Source organism: Capra hircus, chromosome 10, assembly GCF_001704415.2.
Source record: "Capra hircus breed San Clemente chromosome 10, ASM170441v1, whole genome shotgun sequence".
Classification (NCBI taxonomy): Eukaryota; Metazoa; Chordata; class Mammalia; order Artiodactyla; family Bovidae; genus Capra; species Capra hircus.
In genome coordinates, this window is record NC_030817.1 from 81,302,202 (window position 1) to 81,324,113 (window position 21,912).

General features: G+C 45.8%; 1 protein-coding gene across 8 annotated transcripts in view; it reads right to left on the minus strand.

Moving 5' to 3' along the window:
- Positions 1,194-21,912, minus strand: part of NEO1 (neogenin 1) — a 234,435-nt gene continuing 213,716 nt past the window's right edge. For 3 of the 8 annotated variants that reach the window (XM_018054667.1, XM_018054669.1, XM_018054668.1), the window contains 7 exons: positions 19,309-19,456; positions 15,404-15,642; positions 14,763-14,855; positions 10,579-10,737; positions 6,561-6,824; positions 4,400-4,536; positions 1,194-3,710 (listed from right to left, as the gene is read on the minus strand). In XM_018054667.1, the coding sequence (XP_017910156.1) occupies positions 3,627-3,710; positions 4,400-4,536; positions 6,561-6,824; positions 10,579-10,737; positions 14,763-14,855; positions 15,404-15,642; positions 19,309-19,456 (1,124 nt within the window). In that variant the 3' untranslated portion in view covers positions 1,194-3,626. The remainder of the gene's footprint in view (positions 3,711-4,399; positions 4,537-6,560; positions 6,825-10,578; positions 10,738-14,762; positions 14,856-15,403; positions 15,643-19,308; positions 19,457-21,912) is intronic. The other 5 variants (XM_018054672.1, XM_018054670.1, XM_018054671.1 and 2 more) reach the window with 4 other exon arrangements.

A 21,912-nucleotide genomic window follows, 5' to 3' on the forward strand; every position in this document is an offset into this window, starting at 1 on the left:
CTTCTCTGGCTGTTCGAACAAGGCGGTAGCGGTGTTCTGTGTGAAAACACTGAGAAGCGTGTCCCAGGCTGCCTTCCTCAGCCGGACACCGGGCGCACGAGGCGATCTGGACTGGGGCGCTGCGACAGACGGGCACAGGCTCCGGCACTGGGAGCTCTGACTCCATGGCTAACGGGAGTGATGGGATCCGGGGTTCCTACCGATCACTCGGCTGCAGAGCAGACGAAGTCCCGGGACTAAAGGGGCAGTTAGTAGGGACGCTAGCCCTGGCCCTCCTCCACATCCAGGCAGGACAGGGCCTGTGGCTGCTGAACTCACTTGAGCCGACGCTCACACTGTGAGAAAACTTAGTGCTACAGACTGAATGTGTGTGTCTCCCCAAATTCACGTGTTGAAATCCTAATCCCCGAATGTGAAGGTGATAAGGCTGTGAGGGTGGGCACCCAGGATGGGATTAGTGCCCTTATAGTAATAAGAGAGACCCCGGAGAGCTCTCTCACCCTTCTGCCAGGTGAGACACAGTGAGAAGATGCGAACCAGGAGGCGGGTCCTCACCAGACACCACGTCTGCCCATTCCTTGAACTCCCAAACCTCCAGAACTGCGAGAAAATAAATGTTTGCTGTGTAAGCCTCCAAAGTCTATGGTATTTTTGTCACAGCAGCCCAAGCTAAGATGCAGTGAACATAGTCAGCATGTGAGGCAGCCCAGGACAGGCAGGGCTCCTTGCAGACACCCGCTCTAGGGCTCTGCCATCACACACTAGGGTGAGGTGCGGGTGGGGTCAGGAAGGCCCTGGCTAAGTGTGGGTCCGGTGTGTGCTCCAACACAAACCAAGCTGCTTCCCTAGACATTGCCACATCAGGGACAGGGCCTACACACCATTTAGGAATGGCTGTGCTTTCCCGCTGGGTCACCTATCTCTTTCTGACAGGTGTGGCCTTCAATCCTCAGACTCTCAGTCCCTGCCGGGGAATAACAGGGGTGGGAACAGGACTCATCCCTGGGGCTGGTGGACCCCTGGGCCACCACCTAGCTTCCCCTGGCGCACCACCCTGTGTGTCTCTTAGCACTCCAGCCTTTATGGTGATGAGGGCAATGGTGTCCACTTGAGGCTGGGAAATGGGATTCCCCACCCCCGCAAGTTCTGTTTCCCTAAGGAAAAAGGAAAATAACTCTTTGTCCAGACCACAGTTTGATTGAATTAAAAAAAGTGTATTGGATGTCCAATACTAAATAAAAACATGAAACTGTTTTTCAAAAAGCCATAGAGTTTACAGCATCAACTACAGAAAAGGCCAAACAAGTGTGTACAGAAACTAGTTCCCAGCAGCCCTCCAGGCCCCCCTCCAGCAGGCGACAAGGCAACAGACACGTGTGTTCCAAATCTTCCTGAAGGAAGCTGCTGGCCAGCAGCTCAACTAGGACATGACAAGACACACAATGGTTTAATTTCAAAAATCACAGGAAAATGTAAGAAAATGTATTAAATTGTGAAAAGGTGCAATACAGAATAGCTTTCCTATTTCTTACTTTTAAAAAAATCCCCCAACTTTGAACAGTTATTTATTTAAAAATAGGTCCCTCCCCCCGGCCCAGTTCTGTGGCAGTATGCAGGTGCCAAGGCCCTGAGGTAACAGAAGTATCAGGGTTCATGGGAGGGAATGCCCCGAATACCGAGCATGTCTCTTTGGGCAAAAGGTAAGACAGTTTCTGGGGAATCTCGCGCTCCTGGTGTCCAGGGTGCTCTCTGCAGGATCAGCTGAAGTGCACTGGATTTCCAGAGTCCTGCCCGGCACTATCCTCCATGACCAGCTAGCAGGGCAGCAGGAGGCCCAGCACTGCTCTTTCCATCGCCCCCAGTCAAGAGACAGAGAGTGTATCTCCCGGAAGAGCCAGTGTGCAATGAGACCTAAATGGGGGAAATCCCCAATGCAGAAAGGCAAGCGGGGCTGGGCGCCCCCTGCTGGTCTCAGCCACTGAGACGATAGCTCTTGGCTACCAAACCACGGCTCCACCTGCCTTGCACACTCTCTTCTAGGATTCGCTGGGGAGTCAGGGAAGATGCCTGAGGGTCAGTCCCATAGTTTTTAATATATTCTTAATATATAAAACAAACTCAGCTTCTTTCCTTTTAAAGAAGCAGCACATGAGAACCACCTGTAAAAGCCAAAGTTTCCTTGTATGGCTGGCCTCTCAGAAACCTCCTGCTGCCCTGTTCGAATCAGGGGCTTAGCTGAGCTGCTGGGAGAGTGGTGGCGGGGGAGCGCTCTCCTGGCCCCTGCTACTTGTGGGGCAGTGTTCAGAAAGAACTGGGAGCCTCGCTGGTGCTGCAGCCCCTGCTGCTCCGCTCTTGCTAACGCTGTCTCCACACGGGCTCCGAGACGTAGAAATGAGGGCTGGACTGACCGAGGACAGGAACTAGAACTAGGGAGTCTTGTGTGGGAACAAAATCCCCACCTTAACTTCCCCCAAGTCAGACGGTTAACAGCAGGACAGCGGGTCCACCCTCTTCTCTGATTTCCTAGGAACGTGCCAGGCTTGAGCCCTGACCTGCGTCACTCCTGTAATACGATGTCTGACTCCTCAGCGTGGATGTTGTTATCAGGATATTACCAAGACGCCAGGGCAGCTACATCCTTGAACCCACCTATTGCACAGAAGAACCTTTTTTTAACTAGATCCAAATGAAACTCCAGTTGCAACTTAGTGACAATAGAGATGGACATGCCAGGACAATAAAGAAGATGCTTCCGTTCTCTGCAGGCTTCTGGAAGAAAGTACAATGACTGAAACATTCACAGGGTCTCAGCAGCCCCTCCATTTCCGATTCCCAACCCTCCCAGCCCGCCCCCACCCCAATACTGAAACTGCACAGAAACCAACAAACAAGTCCTTTCAATGTTACATTTCATTCAGATAGATCTGTAATCTCACAGTGATGAGAGGAGAAAGTCAGGCCTTTAATAATTATAAAAAAATAATAAAAAAGCTTACAAACAGCAATGCAATATTTCCTCCCCCCTTCAAAGTGATGGATTAACAGCTGGTAGAGGATGCAATGACTCAGAATCAAAAATAAAAACAAAAACAAACCAACCCCTGGAACAACCCACACTGTCAATGACTTTCCATACATAATTCAAACAAGTAGTCAAATGTCAACCACTTGTGGAGAACACCACAGACTTCCTTGGTTTTGATAGTGTTTTTCTTTTGAAGGTAAAATAAAATAGAACACAAATAAAATTGTACAGAAATGCCAATGTCTACACTCCATAAAGGCGATGCCGTCGCAGCATGAAGACACGGCCTGCCCACCAAGTGAAACATAGGTTGCACTTCTTGCCTCTTCCCTGGACACAATATTCTGGCCCATGGTGCCCAGTCCTGCAGGGTATCGGCAGGCAAAGGGAAGCTGCCTCCACACGGGCGTCTTCCAGGCTGACTGGGAGAAGGCAGGTGGCCAGGCCTGGAGCCAGCCCCACGCGGGGGCACTGGCCGGGCGGCCTGCTGACTCTGTGTTCTCAAGTGCTGTCCTCTGGTGCTCTGTACAACTCCTTGATTTCAAGGCTGAGTCCCAAGACTTCTAGACTCGGGCCGGGAGTCACGTCCCGGTCAAGGTGGTCACGCTGTCGTGATGGCGTTCAGGTCCTTCATCAGTCCTTCCAGGTGGGCCATCTCTTTGGTCAGCTCATCTGGTTCATAGCTCTACGGAAAAGAGAACGCTGTTACCGGGCACGATCCAAACAGCCGTCCAGAAGTAGGGCCCACGGAAAGAGGTCACAGTGTCGAGGGATGAGTGGAAAACTGCTGCAGCCTGGACTACCCACGCCCCTGCCAGCCCGGGAGTCAGAGGCTGCAGGATGCGCCCGAGCCTGCAAGCACTCATTTCTTTCCATCGCGAAATGCCTTTCCTCCAACTTGTGCTGCCAGGGTCACAAGGACCTCACGGGCCCCACCGTTTGCCCCTTCTAGTCTCTGTGGGAGCCAACACAGTTGGTATGACCCCTGGATCTCTGCGCTCCAAGCTCTCCTCCTAAGAGAGTCCTGTACCAGGAAATGCAGAGGGAGGGCATATTTATTGGAATGTGGGAGTGAATGATCAAGGAGAGACTCTGTCGATTTCGTTTTGAGAGCAACCACTCAGGCAACTCCTCTATTGTATCCTGCTCAGGAAAGATCATGAACAGGGGCTGGGGCGTAAAAGAACATGTGTATGGTTCGAACCAAGACAAGAGGATCAGAGAGACAGGCCAAAATTGAAAGGAAGGTAGGTGTGACAAGCTCATCCGAGCAGATCGAGCCTGCGGCACAGCCCAGGTTCAGGGGAGCAGGTGAGTGCTGGCCTGCGGAATGAGCGAGCCTGCCCCGCACTCTGGGCCAACACGGGAACTCACACTCTCGGAGTCTTCCAGCATCCTTGTGGTCTCCTGCACTTCAGGGGCACTGGGGACCACCACTGGCATAGGAGGCCGGCTCCTTCCTAAAGTCCCGATGGAGGCCGTCTTCACGGCATGGATGTGATGATTCAGAGCTGCAGGGGGAAAGGGCACCATCAGGGGTGTGTCTGAGCCTGCTCCCCTGGTCCTCATAAAGGTTTCTGAGGTCCAGATGCTGCTCAGGGTGAGGGATGCACACACACCCAGCACAGAGCTCCTTCTCTGAAAAGGGACTGGAACAGGGTGGAAGGGGGAGAGAGCAGGGCATCCAAGAGGCCAGAGAAGATGTTCCGCTTGGCTTTAAAAACTCATCTCTTAGACCAGTGGTTCTCAGTGCGGAGGTTCCAGGGCCCTTCGCAAAATATCTGGGAGGTCAAAACTCTTTTCATAATAATACCGAGACACATTTTCCCCTTCCACTGGTGGTACAAAAGCAGTAGTGGGAAAAACTGCTGGAGCCTTAGCACAGATTAAAGTATTGGCACCACGCTGTAAAGTCATTCATGAACATGCACACTTGCCAAGTTTAAAAAACAGCCAGTGTAATTAATGTAGAAAAAGTTATGATATGGAATTGATTACAATCCATAATCTTGTAAATATTCTAAAATGGAAATGCAGGTAAAATACTACTGCACACCAAAGCATGATGGCTGTCTTCAATAAAGGCACTTGTAATTGAGTTGTGAGCTGAACTTTAGCTTTCGTTACGAAACACCACTGTTATTAACAGTTCAAAGAAAGACTGACACACAAACAGGTTATCTAGACTTGAGCATTTGGCAGACATTTTCTAGAAAGTGAACGAAGTCCGTCAGTCACCTTAGGGAAGACAATGGACAGCATTTATTTCCAACGATAAAATTTAAGTTTAAAGTGAAAAATCAGAATTTTGAAAAACTTGTATCTGCTACCAAGAGCTTAAGGGCTTCCCAATATTTACAGACTTCAATGATATTAATGAATCATTTTTAGATACTATTTAACAAAGTGTATCAAGATTTGGAGGATCTGTATAACTTAGTGAACCAATACTTTCCAAATGACCAACATGTAGTGTTTAGTGTCATGCATTCAAAGTGCAGGATAGGTGGATTTAACAGGACAGAGTACAAATAATTATATGGTTTTGGATTCCACATGACAAACAAATCTATAAAAAATCACAGTTTGCTGAGTTTTGCTGTAGTGTCAAAGAAGAATACTCACAGCAGTCTAAAAAGTTTATATAAATAATTGTTCCTCTCCAACTACATATCTGTGAGGCCAGACTTTCTTTGACTAAAACAACACACTGCAATGGATTAAATGCAGAAGCAGGTAATGACAATCTGGCTGTCTTCTATTAAGCCAGAAATTAAAGAGATCTGCAAAAATATAAGACTGCTACTCTTCTCACTGTATTTTTATTTTGAAAGTTATTTCTCGTGAAAAAATCTTATTTACCTCAACATGACAGATTTATTGCTATTTTTATATGAATACAAGAGTTTTAAAATCTGTTTTGATTTCTAATATAGTGAATAATGACAAGTATAACTCATGTGAAGAAAAAGCTCTTTTGCAGCTTCATTAGCTTTTAAGAGTTAAAAAGGGTCCTGAGACCAAAAGCTTGACAACAAGTGACTTACTCTGAAACAAACCATCATAAGAGAGAAATTTATGTGAAAGAGGTAGGAGGCAGAAAGCATGCCTTTGAGGCGAGAGGACCTTTGTTGAGCTGTGTGAACTCAAAGAGTTAACAACCCTTCTGCAGGGTTATTTCTGCAGCCTTGGTTTTTCCCTTGCTTCCAAGTCTTGGACTCCCTAATCCTCCTCTAGCTGGCAGGAATCCTATGGAGTGAGGCAGTTCTGGGAGGCCCAGATCTGTTGTTCACACTCATGCCACTGGATTCTACCACCAAGCGTCCTGCACACAAAACATACTTCAGAAAGTCAGCCGTTGCTCCCTGCCAAATTATTCTCTTGTTTATGTATGTTCCCAAAGGAGGAGCCCATCTCCTCCCTGAGGATAAGGACAGGTGTGGAGGACATTAGCTTTGTTATTCTGCAAAGACGTGGCGACTGGTGTCTTGAGCCAGAGCCATGGGGCCCCTCCGGTGCTGCTGTCCTTGCTCACCTTGCTGGGAGAGTAACGGTGTGCTTGGCAACGCTGGATCATAGGTGGGAGGCCCGGGGGGTGGGATTGCGGGCACAGCAAAGCTCTTCAGTGGGTGGGAAGGGCGAACGTGGGCTGTAGGGAGACTCTGGCCCGAATCTTCCTCTTGGGAGCTGGCCAAGTAAGAGGAGCTGGTAGCACCTTCAGGATCCTGGTGATCGGTACAGCATGTTTGAGACGAGGAGGCTGGCATGGTGTCAGTGCTGGGGGTGTTTCGAACAGATTCTACAGCAGGAAAGTCTAAATGTTAGCATTTATTTTACCACTGAACATATGCACATTCTGGGGTTCTGGCTACCTACCTCTAAGGGCCCCTGAAACTGGCTCAACAAGCACTTCGGGTCAATGCTAGTTCAAGGGAACACAGATTGGCACCACTGCCAAGGCTAAGTAAGAACGGTCTAATATCAGAGTCCCCCCAGAATCTGTCAACCAGATGCTGAACTTTTTTCACCTATACAGCTAAGTGGTCACAATTTTACAGATTTAAAGCTCTTCTCAGTACTCACTATGGAAGACACAGAAAGGTTCCTGATACGTTGTCTGTTAAGATGTAAACAAGAAAATTTAAAATTTTATTCACTGATTGACAGCCTCTGAGACTAGCCTTTCACAGACAACACATCACCAAGGCCACCTGGGTACCTGACAAGGAGCAGCTCTGCCCTGAGGCCTGGTGGTCCCTGAAGGAGAGGCCGTGCCACAGGCCCCGCACCCCCTCTGGCAACTGCACAGCCTCCCCAGAGCCAGAGCCCCACAGCTCAAGTGCGGCCTGGACAGCCAAAAGGTCCAAAGGTCTGCCAATGGCTTCAAGATAATGCCATGAGGTGTTTGGGTGTCCAGAAGAAAAAACAGGGGTATATCAGCCTGAAGAAGGGGCAGCTCAAGAAAAACATGACAAAAAGCTCAAAATAAGTGAAGAGGCGTCAGAGCTGTCCTGGAAGGCAGCATGCTGGGGTAGAAAAAGCACTGGCTCTGGAGTCAGATAGACCTGAATCCTAATCTCCTATGAGCTGAGCGAACCTGGCAGTAACCAAATCTGTTTCTTCACCTATAAAAATAGGGAGAATAACACATAATTTACTGAGGATTAATTAAGAAGATGAATAAAAAGTGCTGAACACGGGGCTCGAATGACTGATAAGATTTTTTTCTTTGTAGATTACCAGGTGCTTACTCTGAGCTAGGCACCACACTCAGTGCTTTAGACTCGTTAGCTCATTCAATCCTCACAGTAACATATCAGATGCTGGGAGCCTAAGCATGGCCCAAGGACACAGAACTGATGGGCAGAATTCCGAATCCCGGCCCCTGAGTCCCAAGCCCAGGCTCCATCCACTGAACACTACCTGCTCTTCCAAGCCCAGTCCACACGTCCCCGATGCTGCAGGGGCAGAAGCAGCACCAGTTCCCAGGGCGACCGTATGAGGAAGGCTTTTCACAGTGTGAGCTGGTGCAGATCACCATCCCTACCCTGAGGAGGGGCCTGGAGGACACCAGGTAACCTGAAGGAAGACCTCCTTTGACGCCTAGAGTCCTCAACCTCATCAAGGAAAATTAACCCTTTTAAGTAGTAATCCATGAGCAACCTGCTGAAATCCAACCTCTCCCAGCCTTTGTTGCTGAGGCAGCCAAGAATCTGTTCCCTTGGGCTCTCGGGAGACGGGCCATGGCGGTCAAGAGTGCTACTCAAAGGTCTGGCCTTGGGTTCCAGCAATAAGGGACTCATACACCCTCCCCGAGTGGTGAAAGCCTGGCTATCTTAACCTCCCAGGCCTCAGTCACTTCTTGTCCTTTCCAGGGCTGCGCTGAGGGTCTCATTTCTCTTGCCTGCTCAGGTCAGCTATCACCTCACCTGGGGAGCTGCTGGTCCCACTCTGATCCTGGGCTGGGTGGAAGCTGATTAGCGGGGGTAACAAGGATGAGGAGAGAGAAAGGATGAGGCTCTAGCCCTGACCATGTACTGGCAGATATGTTAGGACAGCTCTACCACGGCTGCCTCGACTGCCTCACTTAGACGTATAAGCTTCCGAGGGCCAGAGACGGCGGGAAAGGTGCAAAAGGAGGAGAGGCCTGCCTACGTGGAGCAGAGTGCAGTGCACCTCCAGAGGGCATGGCGCGCTGTATTCTCTGTGAAGGGTGTGCCCTGAAATTGTGCAACACCCCCGGCTCACGAGGGAAACGATGCTGTAACTAGAATTTCTACCTCCTGACTGATCTCTCAGAGCTGTCTAAGACACAAAGTGCACAGTGGCTGAGCACCTGGACAAGTGGAAAGTGTGTTTTCTGCATCAGGCGGTAGTGACCATAGTAAATGTCCAAGGAAAAGACAGAAAATGCCCTCTAGGCAAGGATGGCCCAGCCCAAGATGGGCTGAAGCAACAGCGGGGTCTAGAGACACAGGGAAATGCAATAGGAGCAGAGCTCTGATCACTCTAGACACCTGCTCCACATTTCAGATCCATCTTCAGAGCCTCCATTAGGAGTTTCACCTTCTTTTAACCTCTCTGGTCATTAAAACAAGGAACCCTTTAGTGGAGGAAATCATTACTTTCTCCTCTTTTTGCTTTCTGCCTAAATACATACAGAACCAAACTTGTATCAACACTGACCCCTTGGGTGAGGGGTGGGTGGGAGCTCTATGCTTCCTGCCAAACTTCAACCTCCTTCCTGTCCAGGAGGGAGGAGGCAGGGGGCTGACCTGACTGGGAAGACCCTGCCACACATTTAGGTATGCTCATATCCCAGTGGGGGAGATTTTTCTGCCTTAAAAATGGAGAAATACAGTCAGGACACAAAAATCTCTTTCTAAGAGCAGGTCTGGAGGGCTGTTTCTGCTCTGTTCTGAGATTACATCTGTGAGGCAGAGTCTGGTTCTCCATACAGCCTCCTGCAGGCTGTCTTTCCCTAAAGGCAGGAACCCACACCTGGACTGGAGGGAGGGAAAGGCCAATTTCAGACATGAGTTCAAGCAGCATTCTCCAGACAAAGTAAGGGTTTGGGAGCAGATAACTTTGGGAGTTATCAGGCATGTCTTAGTAAGCTTGGATCTCCATCTGATGCTTTGCGTATGTTTATAACTGACCCAAACTTAAAGGAGGAAGGGATGTTACTGGCAACCCAAGCTTCTAAGCATGAAGTTTTGAAGTTCTTTTAAAAATGGGATTCACATGAAACTCCCTTATTTTCTAGAACTACCAAAACTCAGCTCTACTACTAACATCTGTAACTATTAAAACACAAGTTTCAAGTTTCAAATGATGGAAAAAGGGTATACTGTGTATATAAGAAGTTTTTTTTTTTAGCACTTTAAAACTGATAAAGCTGTTTCTTAAGATTTTCAAACTGAGACACTGTGGTCTAGAACTGTGTATCTTTACATACACTGCAATTGTTAGGCTAATGTCCCATCTATTTTTAGAGATGATCCATGCTTGGGAGCCCTTTTTAATTTCACTCCACTAGGCAACCTGAGGTTTAGAATCTGCAAAACTTCAACGTGGCTGCTGGCCCTGCTGTCCCCAGGTGTTGCTCTTACTTTGGTTCCCGGCAGATATATGTAATTAAGAGCTCACATTAGAAGTCCCTTAGGGTTGCCCTAAGTACCCTCCCACCATTATGCAAAGGCAACTTCTAGTGTCTAAAAATCATCCAGATTACCTTTTCCTTTCAAAGTGAAGGATTAAACAAACTGAAAATATGATGGAATTAAGATGCAAGTTGATGGAACAAGACATGGCTGTGTGATTAGGCTATGTTTCTTACTAAAATGACACCTTGCCCTGAGCACTGAACACTCTGGGAGAAAAATGAAGTGAATTTTATAGAAGAAAACTTGAGTCCGTAACAGAAATGATACGATAGACAGATAACACTGACAAAAACTCCAAATCCTTCTAAGTGGGGCAGGTCCTCCCCCTGGCAGCTTGCCGACTCTTTCAGAATGCTTTCAACCTGGGGCTCCATCCTTATCTCTCACCTGTGGAATTGGCCCTGTCTGAAAGGGACATGGATGTGCCAATGGGCCATGGGCTGCCCGGGTGGTAGAGATGACTGCGAGCTGGAGAAGCGAGGCTGCTGGAGTGGAAATGATGGTGAGGGTTATCGAGGGAATGGATGGGATGGGCACTAATCACAGCTGTGAATGAACACAAGACAGAGAAATGCTTAGCATGCTTGCACAGACACACACACACCACAGTTCAAGAGCAGTGACCCCACACCCCCTGCCCCTGCAGTACCACCATTCCCTGGTTTTCTGGTGGCAGCTTAGGCAATTAGCCATGGGTTTGGACCATTCGCCATGGGTTTTACATTTGTCTTTTAAAAAAAACCAACATGCTCTTATGCATATGTCTGTCTCTATATATACACAGAAAGAAAAAAGCCTGAGAATTTTTACTAAAATGCTAACACATTATCTTGTAGGGAAGAGTGGTGAAGATTTTTTTAAAAATTTCTTTTGGTTTATCTTTATTTTCCAATTCTTCTACAGTAAACATGGATTACATGAGTTATTAAAAATACCTACTTGAATATGTCACAAAGTATAAACCCATAAGCCAACAAATGATGGATTTGGTATCTATAATTTTTTTTCTCCTGCTTATAAAGATAGAAGTCCCTTTTCCTTCGAGTATATTCCTAATTCATTCTGTCTTTTCTTACTTGCTGAGTGAAGCATGAAATAGGTATTTAGGTTGAATGAATAAGTGACTATTTAATCAGTTTTCATATCTTAAAAGGAATGCAAATGGAAATGAACTGTTAAGGTCCAACCTAGTACTAGAAGCATGAAACGCTGGCCTAGGGCACCATCTCTTCCTGCTTCTAGTCTGGGACCTTAGCCATATCTACTCACATTTTAAAATATAAATGGATTTTTTTCTAAATTCTCTCTTTCCTTCCCACACTGGCTAAGGAATTCAATTTACTGAATCTAGCAAATGAATCCACATTTTCACATAGATATTCCACATAGAACTCTCTATGAAGAAAAAGTGCTTCTTTAATGAGCTTCCTTATCGATCCCAGAGATGGAAAAACAAAATCAGGAGCACAGCTGAGGCACAAACTTTTCTTGGGTACTCCCTTAGAGCAGCTGTGGGAGCACAAAGTTTAACATCAAGATGGTGGTGGTGGTGGTGTAATTGCTAAGTCATGTCTGACTCTTGCGACTCCATGGACAGCCCGCCATCAAGATAACCAGCTCTAGAGTCCCGAAATGGGCAAACAGTAGGGCTGATCAGAAACAAGTGGGATCTTTCCTGCCCACCCTCCCCTTCCCTTTAGCAAGGACTTCACAAACTCTGTGATAAAACTCAATTAGCCCTTGGATTCTATTAAAATGTCAGGTCACCAAGAGACTCCCTGATCTTTGGGGGTGGGGAGCACTCAACATTACTTAGGTGAAGAAAATCCCAGGCAATACAATAGAGGGCCTTTGTTCTGCAGCATTCTCCTCACCACGTTCAAGCAAGCAGGTGGCACAACGAGCCAGGGACCATGGAGCAGGGCCTCCCCGCCTCAAGGCCTGGGAAACTAATCAGGGGCTTTCCCTGCTCTCAGGGCCCAGAGAGTGGAGGCAGTCCCCTGGGATAAAATACAGCGTGGTAAAGCTGGCTGAGGAGAGGTCTCAGGGCAGCTGGGCAGTCAGCATCTCCTCCATGGAAGACAGGAAGTTTTCGGAAGCAGGGTGTTTCAGAATCAGTGTTTTTCACAATTAAGGCTAGGGTGAGGGGGAAAGGTGCCTGACTTTTTACCCAGGAAGTGCAACCTCAAAGTGTTTTAGGCATAGAGACTCTCACAAAAAGTACAACAAAGCTGATTTTTGTTAAGGCTTTGTCAGTTTTTCCAAATTAAGTAAATAAAAAAATAGAAGAACGTGACAGTGCCTGTCTGGAATATAGTTGGCAAGCACCAGCTATTAGTTGAATCAGAATCCACTGCTTCTGTGCAAGGCCTTTGATGGAACCTCATCCCACCACCACTAAGCCATTCCCAGCCATGCTCAGACATTTATAGCCACGGTAGGTGGATGGGGGATGCAGCCTCCAGGGAATCCTGGCTTGTAAAAAAAGACTGAAGCCATGTGGGGAAAAGCATATCTCAAGCCCGATCCTAAGTATATCTGGGCACTTGGTATCAGATTCTTGAATTAAAGAATCCACTCATTCAGCTGCTGGGGCACAAATAAAATAACACTGTATATTTATACATAGTCCTCCCCACCACCAAAAAAAGAAAAGAAAAGAAAAGAAAAAAAAAAACCAAGAATGCTGTCAACTAGTACAGCTTATCTTTTCTCTGTAACATATTTAAAAGTAACAAATCTAGGAAGAGGGATAGTCAAATTTTACAAGTTTTAAAAATAAGCCAGTTCAGGCAAGAACTAAAGCCTTATATAAAACAATCAAGCAGTTAAGCTACCATCTTCTTATAAATCAAAAGTAACTAGAATGAACTAATCTACTCTTTTTAGAGGTTTCCCTGGTGACTCAGATGGTAAAGAATCTGCCTTCAGTGTGGGTGACCTGGGTTCGATCCCTGGGTTGGGAAGATCCTGTGGAGAAGGAAATGGCAACCCACCCCAGTATTCTTCCCTAGAAAATCCCATGGATAGAGAAGCCTGGGAGACTACAGTCCATGGAGTCGCGAAGAGTCGCACACGACTGAGTGACTAATAGTTTCACTCTTTTTTGACATTTCTAAACCTGAAAATGTTTGGACATTTCTAAACCTTGTCCAGGGCATGTCTGATGAGAGGAACACCAGTTTTCCTTGCACACATCCAAGTACAGGCCCCTCTTCTCATCATGGACCCTAAGCAAAAACTACTTTGTGCAGAAATGAGCTATTAGTAAATCAGTCTTTACTCTTCCAAGGCTGATTCTTAAGAGTCTTGTGCAAGTGACAGCATGCGTGCAGACATGACATCCTCAGGGATCCCCCTGGTTTCCAAGTTTACAGTGCCATCTTCTGTGTGTAGGGTATCTGTGATTACTTAAAATCTCTGTCACTTGTGGACAGACATGGCTGACAGTCCTGAAATGGGACATCTTTTAAGAAATGAATAAAAAATCCCAAAGCTCATTTAGGTTAAACTGAAAAGTGATTTTTCAGGATTTAAATCTAGGTCTGACACTCAAATGGTAAAGAATCTGCCTGCAATGCAGGAGACCAGGGTTCAATCCCTGGGTCAGGAAGATCCTCTGGAGAAGGGAATGGCAATCTACTCCAGTATCCTTGCCTGGAGAATCCCACGGACAGAGAAGCTTGGCGGGCTAAAGTCTGTGGGGTTGCAAAGAGTCAGACACAACTGAGCAACCAACACAATGACTGAGAGTATTAATGTTTGCTAACCTACTGTTCAGCCCAAGGCAAATTTCAAGATTAAACAGTTTCTTAAACTTGCATTTGGTATTAGTAGGCAGGTGGCTGCCTATCTCTTTAGAATGGCTCAGAGGACCCTCAGCTGGAAGCCCCACTGTGCCAGCTCATCTGAAAGGCTTCCTCATCTTGAAAACAGTAACAAGGGAGAAGAAACACTAGTGTAAAATGTAATTGGTTCGTCCCATTGCATTTTGGTTTTTAATCATTATAATGTACTTGAGTTTCAAATACTACAGGAGGCTGGGCAACTTTTATGCTTATCAAAGTGAGGCACAGGTCAAGCAAGGTTGAAAAACATTGCTGTAAAAACAGAAACTCCACGCTATCTCCCTGAAACTCCTCTTAAATATAAAGTCTATCGATTAAAAAAAATTCTGCAATGCCTATCAACACTGATCATGTATCGGGAAGCCTAAGGAACACTGTGACACCTGGCTGTCCTAAGCCCCAGCCTAGAGCAATGACGCCCCATTTCTCCTGAACAGACTTGGTCTACTTTTAAAGAGACTGATTACTTCCCTAATGCCCGGGAGACTTGTGGAAACTGGCCTTGTAGTTTATTTACACTGAAATTAAAGAAGCTACTAGTAAGAATAAATACTAATCACAAAATATGGCAAACGTTTGATTCTTCTTCTCTCAAGGTGCCAAAGCTTTGGTAGATTAATTTTTGCATTAGGATCAAGTGAAGTCAAAGAGATCATTTGTAGCTGTTCCCCAATATGACTGGATAATTGGCAGCACTTGGGAAAAGAGAAGCTTTTAACTTACGCTGGGGTGGCTGGGAGTCAAAGGGCATCATCATTTTTGGTCTCATTCCCCGCCTTCCTGCCAGTGTAGACATGCTGTCCTCTGATTCATGCCCTAGACATCAAATATGGAGGTTGGTTACAAACATGTGTCTAGGCCAGTGAGCAGCCTCAGCAGTAAAACATTTCAAGTGAAGGCAGATTCAGGACTCACAGACAACATAGTAGGGACAAGGTGTTTTTGCAGGAAGTGAAATAAAGAGGAAATTGACCATCATCACATTACAGGAGTCCCTGTTGAGTCAGTGCAGTTGACATGATGCTGCCTAAATGTTTCAACGCAGGTCTGTGAGGAAGAGCAGGCAGACCAAGAATATGCCAAACACGACAACGAGAGCCGGGCTCCAAGTGAAGGGACGGAATGAAATGTGCAGACGTGTGCCAGGCTGTCTCAAATCTTGAGCTGGTGAAGTGTGATGAGACCTAGGAGAGCTAGGGACTGCTTCATCCGGGTACAGAACCTCTCTCTCTTAACAGGCTAGTTATTCTTCATCAGAAGTTGCTGCTGTAACACACGTTTCTCTAAACCTAGCTTCTTACAGGAATTACCAAATTAAGGCAACTTTACAAAATGGAAAATGGTTTAAATGAAAAAACCTGTACCTCTATATGAATTCCGCCTTTGATGGATGTTGCTGTCCATGGAATTGTCAACTGGTGTGATATCTTGAGAATTACGAGGAATTGGTGTATCAGTCATGATGGGGTTTGGGTCTGGAGACTTATCAATGGGTTTGAGCTCCAGTCTCTCGTGATGGATCCAGAGGTCTGGGGGTTTGACATCTTTGGAGTTCCCTTTATACTTGTGGGAGCCATTCACTGATTTGCAAGCAGCTCGTTTCCTAGGTACAAAATTAAGAGGATTTTAAAAAGTAACTTGTTAATATTATTGGTCAAAACAGTTTGAATGTTTAAAACAGTCTTTCTGAGAGATGCTTCAGGCAAAATCAGAAACTACAAACAAATAAGAAAAACAGAGGCAAGAAGTTTTACCCTGGGGAGAACGATATGAAATGATGCTGGCAGGATGGGCTGGGGTCAGATCATTAAGGAATTTTAGAGCCAAGAGCAGAGTCTGAACTTGCCTCTGTGAGTAAAGAGAAATCCCTAAATGGTTTTAAGCGGGAGAGTAAGGAGATCAGTTCTGAGTTAAAAGGTTAAACCAACTGGGGTGTGAAGAATGGATTTGAGGAGGAGGGGACAAAACAAGGGGGCCGTTAGGGTGCAGCTGCAGCAACTGCAGCCTGACTGACGGTGGCCTGGGGCCGTGAGGATGGAGGGGAGAGGGGGATCTGATGGTTATTAGGGACCCGGAAATGACAAGGCTTGTTGGAAAAAACGGATGTGCGAAAAGACAGAAATAAAGACACAAGAGGAATAAAGGATATTGCCAACGTCTCTGGCTTAAGCCATTTACTAACACTGGGGAGAAGTGGGTTTGACAGAAAGAATTATAAATTGTTTTGAACATACTAAGTGTCCATCTGAGACATTAAATATGAAACATAAAACAGGCAATTGGGTCTGAGACTGAAGCAAGCCTGAGACTCGGAAGAGAGAAGTCTTGGCCAGAGATAGAAATCTGGGCATAGTTGAAATGCAGAAGTAAATGAAGCCACAGGAGCGGGCAGCTCCAGGCCCAGGCCCTGAGGAACGTCTACCTGCTGGCAGAGTAGACGGGAGAAGCTGTGAAAAAGAACACACAACCATGGGATACAAGAGAAGAGAGTGTTTTAAGAAGGAAGGAGTTGACTGTGTTAAATGTTGAGAGAGTAAGATGAGGACTGAAAAATTTCCTTTGGCTTTCGCAACACAGAGGTCAGTAGTAACCTCAGCAGAAGCAATTTTGGTGAAGCAGTGGGGGCAGAATCCAGATTAGGAAGGACTGAAGCATGAGTGCGCAGCAAAAGAATGGACAGGTGAGCGGAGTGGAGACGAGTATTCAGCCTTGTGGTGAAGGGAGAGACAGGGTTTCTTTGTGGTTGGTGCTAAAGGCCGTGCAGTAGAGAAAGGTCACACTTCTTTCTTAGGATGGAAGAAGTCTGAGCACACTTGAACGCGAGAGGACAGAGCCAGCGGAGAGTGAGAGGTCAGGGGTACTGAGAGAGGGCACCCGCAAGGACCAGGTCTTTGAAAGCAGGAGGCACTGGGATTCGGCAGGTAGGCGGAGAGCAGGTTTCCCACGGGAGGAGGGGGAGAAAATGACTGCTGCCAACACGGCAGGGCTTTAGGCCTAGTGGTGATACACTGAAGTAGGAGTTCTCGTCTGTTGAGTCGGGGGGCTCTAGAGGAATGTGCTAAGAAACTGAGGGGCTAGACTCTAAATGCTCTGCCGGCTTTGAGGCTGTGAGAGTCTATAAACAGCTACAATTGAAATGGGAGGTGCCTCAGATATGAGAGAAGACGAAAAGTACTAAGAAAAGCTCACATATTTTTCCACAGTCAATGGAACACTTGGAAAGTAGGTCAGTGGGGGAGGAGGAGGGGAAAACTCTATAAAGACTTGATACAACTCTTTTAAACAAAGGGACCCGAACTGTAGGACCTGCAGATTCAAACACAGAGTACAGACCCTATGACGAACTCATTTTCCTGCCTCTTAATCTGAAGACTTAAGTATTTCAGTACTTTATTTTTTATTGACTTTAGATTTTAGATTCCCCCCAATAAGAAGGAATTCTGTCATTTTGTTTATTCAGATTCTTTTCAATAAATATTTCAAGGTCTTTATTTAAAACTAGATGTAAAATCAAGTTCATAAAGATAGATAAATGGGAAATGCTGAAAAAGAAGCTTGTAGAAAAGTTCTAGCACAGAAAAAATATGATTTTAGAGGTTTTAGGGAGAAACAGTTTTCTACAATCAAATGCAGGGGAAGCCGTAGGAGGCAGTGATCAAGAGGCAGTGATACAATGTAAGCTGCTGAAAGCTATTTAACTTGGGCAAAAGAAAGATTAAAACCATCACATAACCTATAGAAAACGACATTACTAGAAAGTCATTACTAGCAGCAGTTAGACTGTAGCTTGTTCTTGACCTCTATACTGAAAACAAACAGATTTATGGTTATTAAATACATGCATCCTTGCCTTGGGCAGAGTTCTGAGGATAATCACACAGACATGAATTTCTTTCTTTATGGAGCAATACCTCCATCTTATGACCTTTTAGGATATTGCATCTAAAGTTGTTCTATTACTCATACTGTGTTTTTGCTATTAGGGGTAACTCAAGAGTCTCCTTTTTTTTTTTTTTTTCTTTTTCAAAATGGCACTGTCTTGCTGGCCAGAGATATGAAGAGAATGTGACCTAGGGTCAAGGATTCCCTCAGCTTCAGGAGTGAAGGCTATTATCAAGCACCACATAATGGTAATCACCTTGCTATCTGCTCTAAACAGCCACAAGCCTCAAAATCCCAGGTGAGTTCAGGGCTAGCAGCCACCTTCCCTCTCTGCTAATATGATACACTGATTATAAATAATTCTTTCCCATTCATTTAATCAATACATCTCCCCATCACACCCCCAACCAACTCTGCTTCCTGTGGTCCCAACCTCAACTGCTACTTTTGGTGAGTGAAAGTCGCTCAGTCATGTCTGACTCTTTGCAACCCCATGGACTTATACAGTCCATGGAATTCTCCAGGCCAGAATACCAGAGTGGGTAGCCTTTCCCTTCTCCAGGGAATCTTCCTAACCCAGGGATCAAACTCAGGTCTCCTGCACTGCAGGCAGATTCTTTACCAGCTGAGCCTTTGGCAGCACTTCCTTAAAAATACTCTGAAACTTAGAACTAGAGGTCTATGGTGTCCTTCCATCTCAGCTGGCATTTGTGCCATGAAATTCCACAGACTCCTGTGTATCTGGTTCACTGAGTGCCCAGAGACAGTCAGTCCTCCAAATGGGCTCCCAACAAGGCTGGACATCATCTACTTTCCTCTCCCAGATTGATTCTGTACACTTGGCTCTTGTGACTTCAGAGGCTGAGTTAAATGAACTGTATCTACTTGGTAACTCTGCCCTGGCAGTAGAAGGCACAGACAAGACTGGAGAGTGGGAGGTATTTCCTCTTCTGCCCCATCCCTGCTGGGCTAGAGGGTGGCAGTAGTTACATTCCTACCACCATACATGGTTCCTGTTGCAAGTCCTCTCCTGCTGCTTCAGAGCTCTGAAAACAGCTCTCTCTTCTTCAGAAAAAGCTCTCACCTTTCTAAGGATGACAGTGGCCTGTCACCGCTGCTGCCTAATGCTAACTTCACCTTGGATGTTGCAAATGGTCCCTTCATCAAAGCCCCCTTCACCCATCTTGAGTGTGCCCCTCTACCCTGCCAGAACCCAGGACACATATTTAGCAAGAGGAATCATTCTGCGTTTTCTTTAAAAATATTTAAAACGTTGCTCTTCACGTATTTTATATTTTAACTCTGTGTACAACTCCAGACACAGAGGTCACACAGAAGCAAAAGAATACATACAAAAAATGTATGGGCTACATCTGGGGCTCCTTACTTTTTCTGGTGAGAGGTAGTCCGCCGGGTGCAGAAAACAGCGATGATCACGACCACCACGATGGTGATGACGCCGACAGAAACGATGATGACCAGCAGCATGTTACTGTCTAGAGGAGAGGTGGGGCTTCCATGAGGGCTGTTACTGCCTGGGAAGGGAAAAACCGTACGCATGTTGGTATTCCAGAAGTCTAAAGACGCATACAATCAGGCTGCAGAACCTTCACGTGAGTACAGATAACTTCTGTGAGCTTCTGTATAAAAGCAGTCATTACTGTGCATTCTATAAAAATGCCTTATGAATATGGCCATCTCCTCTAGATGATGAAATCTAGAGAGCTGAGTTTCTGCCCCGGGTGTACCTGGCACAAAGTTGGTGTTCAATAAAAGTTTCTCAAGACTGTACTGAACACTAAGCTTGGACCAGTAAGGGAGTCTGTCCCTTGGTGTCTTATATATAAACTCATCTTATAAAGCACCATTTGTAAATCACTTAAGTTTTCTGACTTTCAAAACCTTTAAAAAATGCATACTCATAGAAAACAAAAGTTTTTTTTTCAAACATATAGCATTGGGATGCAGTCAAAAAACTACCTGAATCATAAAGTCTGTTTTTATAAATACACATTGTGTGCAGAGTTGATTTTCTTATTCAGTTTCAGGAAAACGAAGGTCTGTACATATGCATTAATTTGACAGATATTTACTGAGTGGTTACAATGTGCCAGGCATGTTCTAGGGACCAAGGATACAACAGTGAACCACAAAAATGTGAATGTTGGGATAGGAATGGGGGCAGACAATGAATAATTCGTTTGTAGTAAGTGCCATGAAAATAGAAACAGGGATATGGTACAGAATGACTGGGTGGCTAGTTTAGATTAAGTGGCTGGGGAAAGCGTCTCTGAGTAGATGGCATTTGGGCTGAGATTTGAATGACCCTACCATACAAAGGCCCGGAGGAAGAACATTTCAGAGAAGGGGGAACAGCTAGTGGAAGGATCCTAAGACAGGAATGAGCTTGGCACGTTCAAGGGAGAGAAAGGCAGCCCGTGTTGCTGAAGCAAAGAGAGATATGCAAAGTTAGAGGGAAGGACGTGAGCAGAAAAAAAGATGACTATGAGGCTGGAGAGATGTGCAGAGGCGAGATCATTTAGGACCTTGAGGAAACAGATCTTCCTATTACCGTTCCTCTGTGCTCACTGGGTGCAGTTCAGTGTCTTTTTTTTTTTTTAACAAGGCTGTTTGTAATCCTGCTCTATTCTCAGTCTTGCTCTCCCATTTTCTGAAACACTGTACTTTGCTTCCCACCTCATTACAAAAGTTATGCATGCTCGTATTGTAAAATATGGAAAATCCTACAACACAGATTTAACCACCATGGATATCTTTTCTTCCAGCTACTCTCTCTTACTGCCCTAATCATCAAAGCTGTACAATAATGGGATGAGCTGCTTTGCTAAGTAATGAGTGTTTAGTCACTAGAAGTACTTAAGAAGAGTCATCCTACATGTCTGGGATGCTGTGGAAATTTCTACCACGAAGGTGCGGCCTGGGAACCGATGTTCTTAGGAAGGCCCCTAAAGTGATTTTCATATACAACCTGGTTTATAAACTCATGATCTAATTCAAACTACATTTACTGTGGGACTCCCATAACAGTGGATTAGCTGACCTTCTGCTTCTTATTCTATGATTTTATAGGGTACATCCAAGCACAGTGCTAAAGCTGGGCTAATTTTGAAAGCTTAAGAGCTTATTCTTCTACATTTGATTGAATCACTTCTATCCATTTCGGAGAAGGAGATCAGCAGACAGACAACTTAAACTGGATATAATGACCTTCAATAAAATAGCATTTTTATATTTGGGAAAGACTATGGAACTGGGGGCCAATACAATGAGACCAAATTAGGGCTTTCCATAAAACCATTAATTAACAGCAGTACTGAGCTGTTGGGTGGGGCAAGCGGTAGAGCGGGCGCTGCGAATCAAAGGCAGGGAATCTGGGCTTTGGGAGGCAGTTCTTTCCTGCATTCCACAGAGACAAAGTCTCATTTAACTGCAAAGGACCTCTACCTTCTGAGTTGGCCAAAGGCCATCTTCTAAACTAGAGTAAGAGTGAGCTGCAAATGGGACCCTAGACCCTCCTACTAGGGATATTTATTAAGCGTCACTTTTTCCAGTGGTCATGTATGGATGTGAGAGTTTGACTATGAAGAAAGCTGAGCGCCGAAGAATTGATGCTTTTGAACTGTGGTGTTGGAGAAGACTCTTGAGAGTCCCTTGGACTGCAAGGAGATCCAACCAGTCCATTCTGAAGGAGATCAGTGTTGGGTGTTCACTGGAGGGATTGATGCTGAAGCTGAAACTCCAATATTTTGGCCACCTCATGTGAAGAGCTGACTCACTGGAAAAGCCTCTGATGCTGGGAGCGATTGGGGGTAGGAGGAGAAGGGGACGACAGAGGATGAGACGGCTGGATGGTGTCACCAACTCGATGGGCATGAGTTTGAGTGAACTCCAGGAGTTGGTGATGGACAGGGAGGCCTGGTGTGCTGTGATTCATGGGGTCGCAAAGAGTCGGACATGACTGAGTGACTCA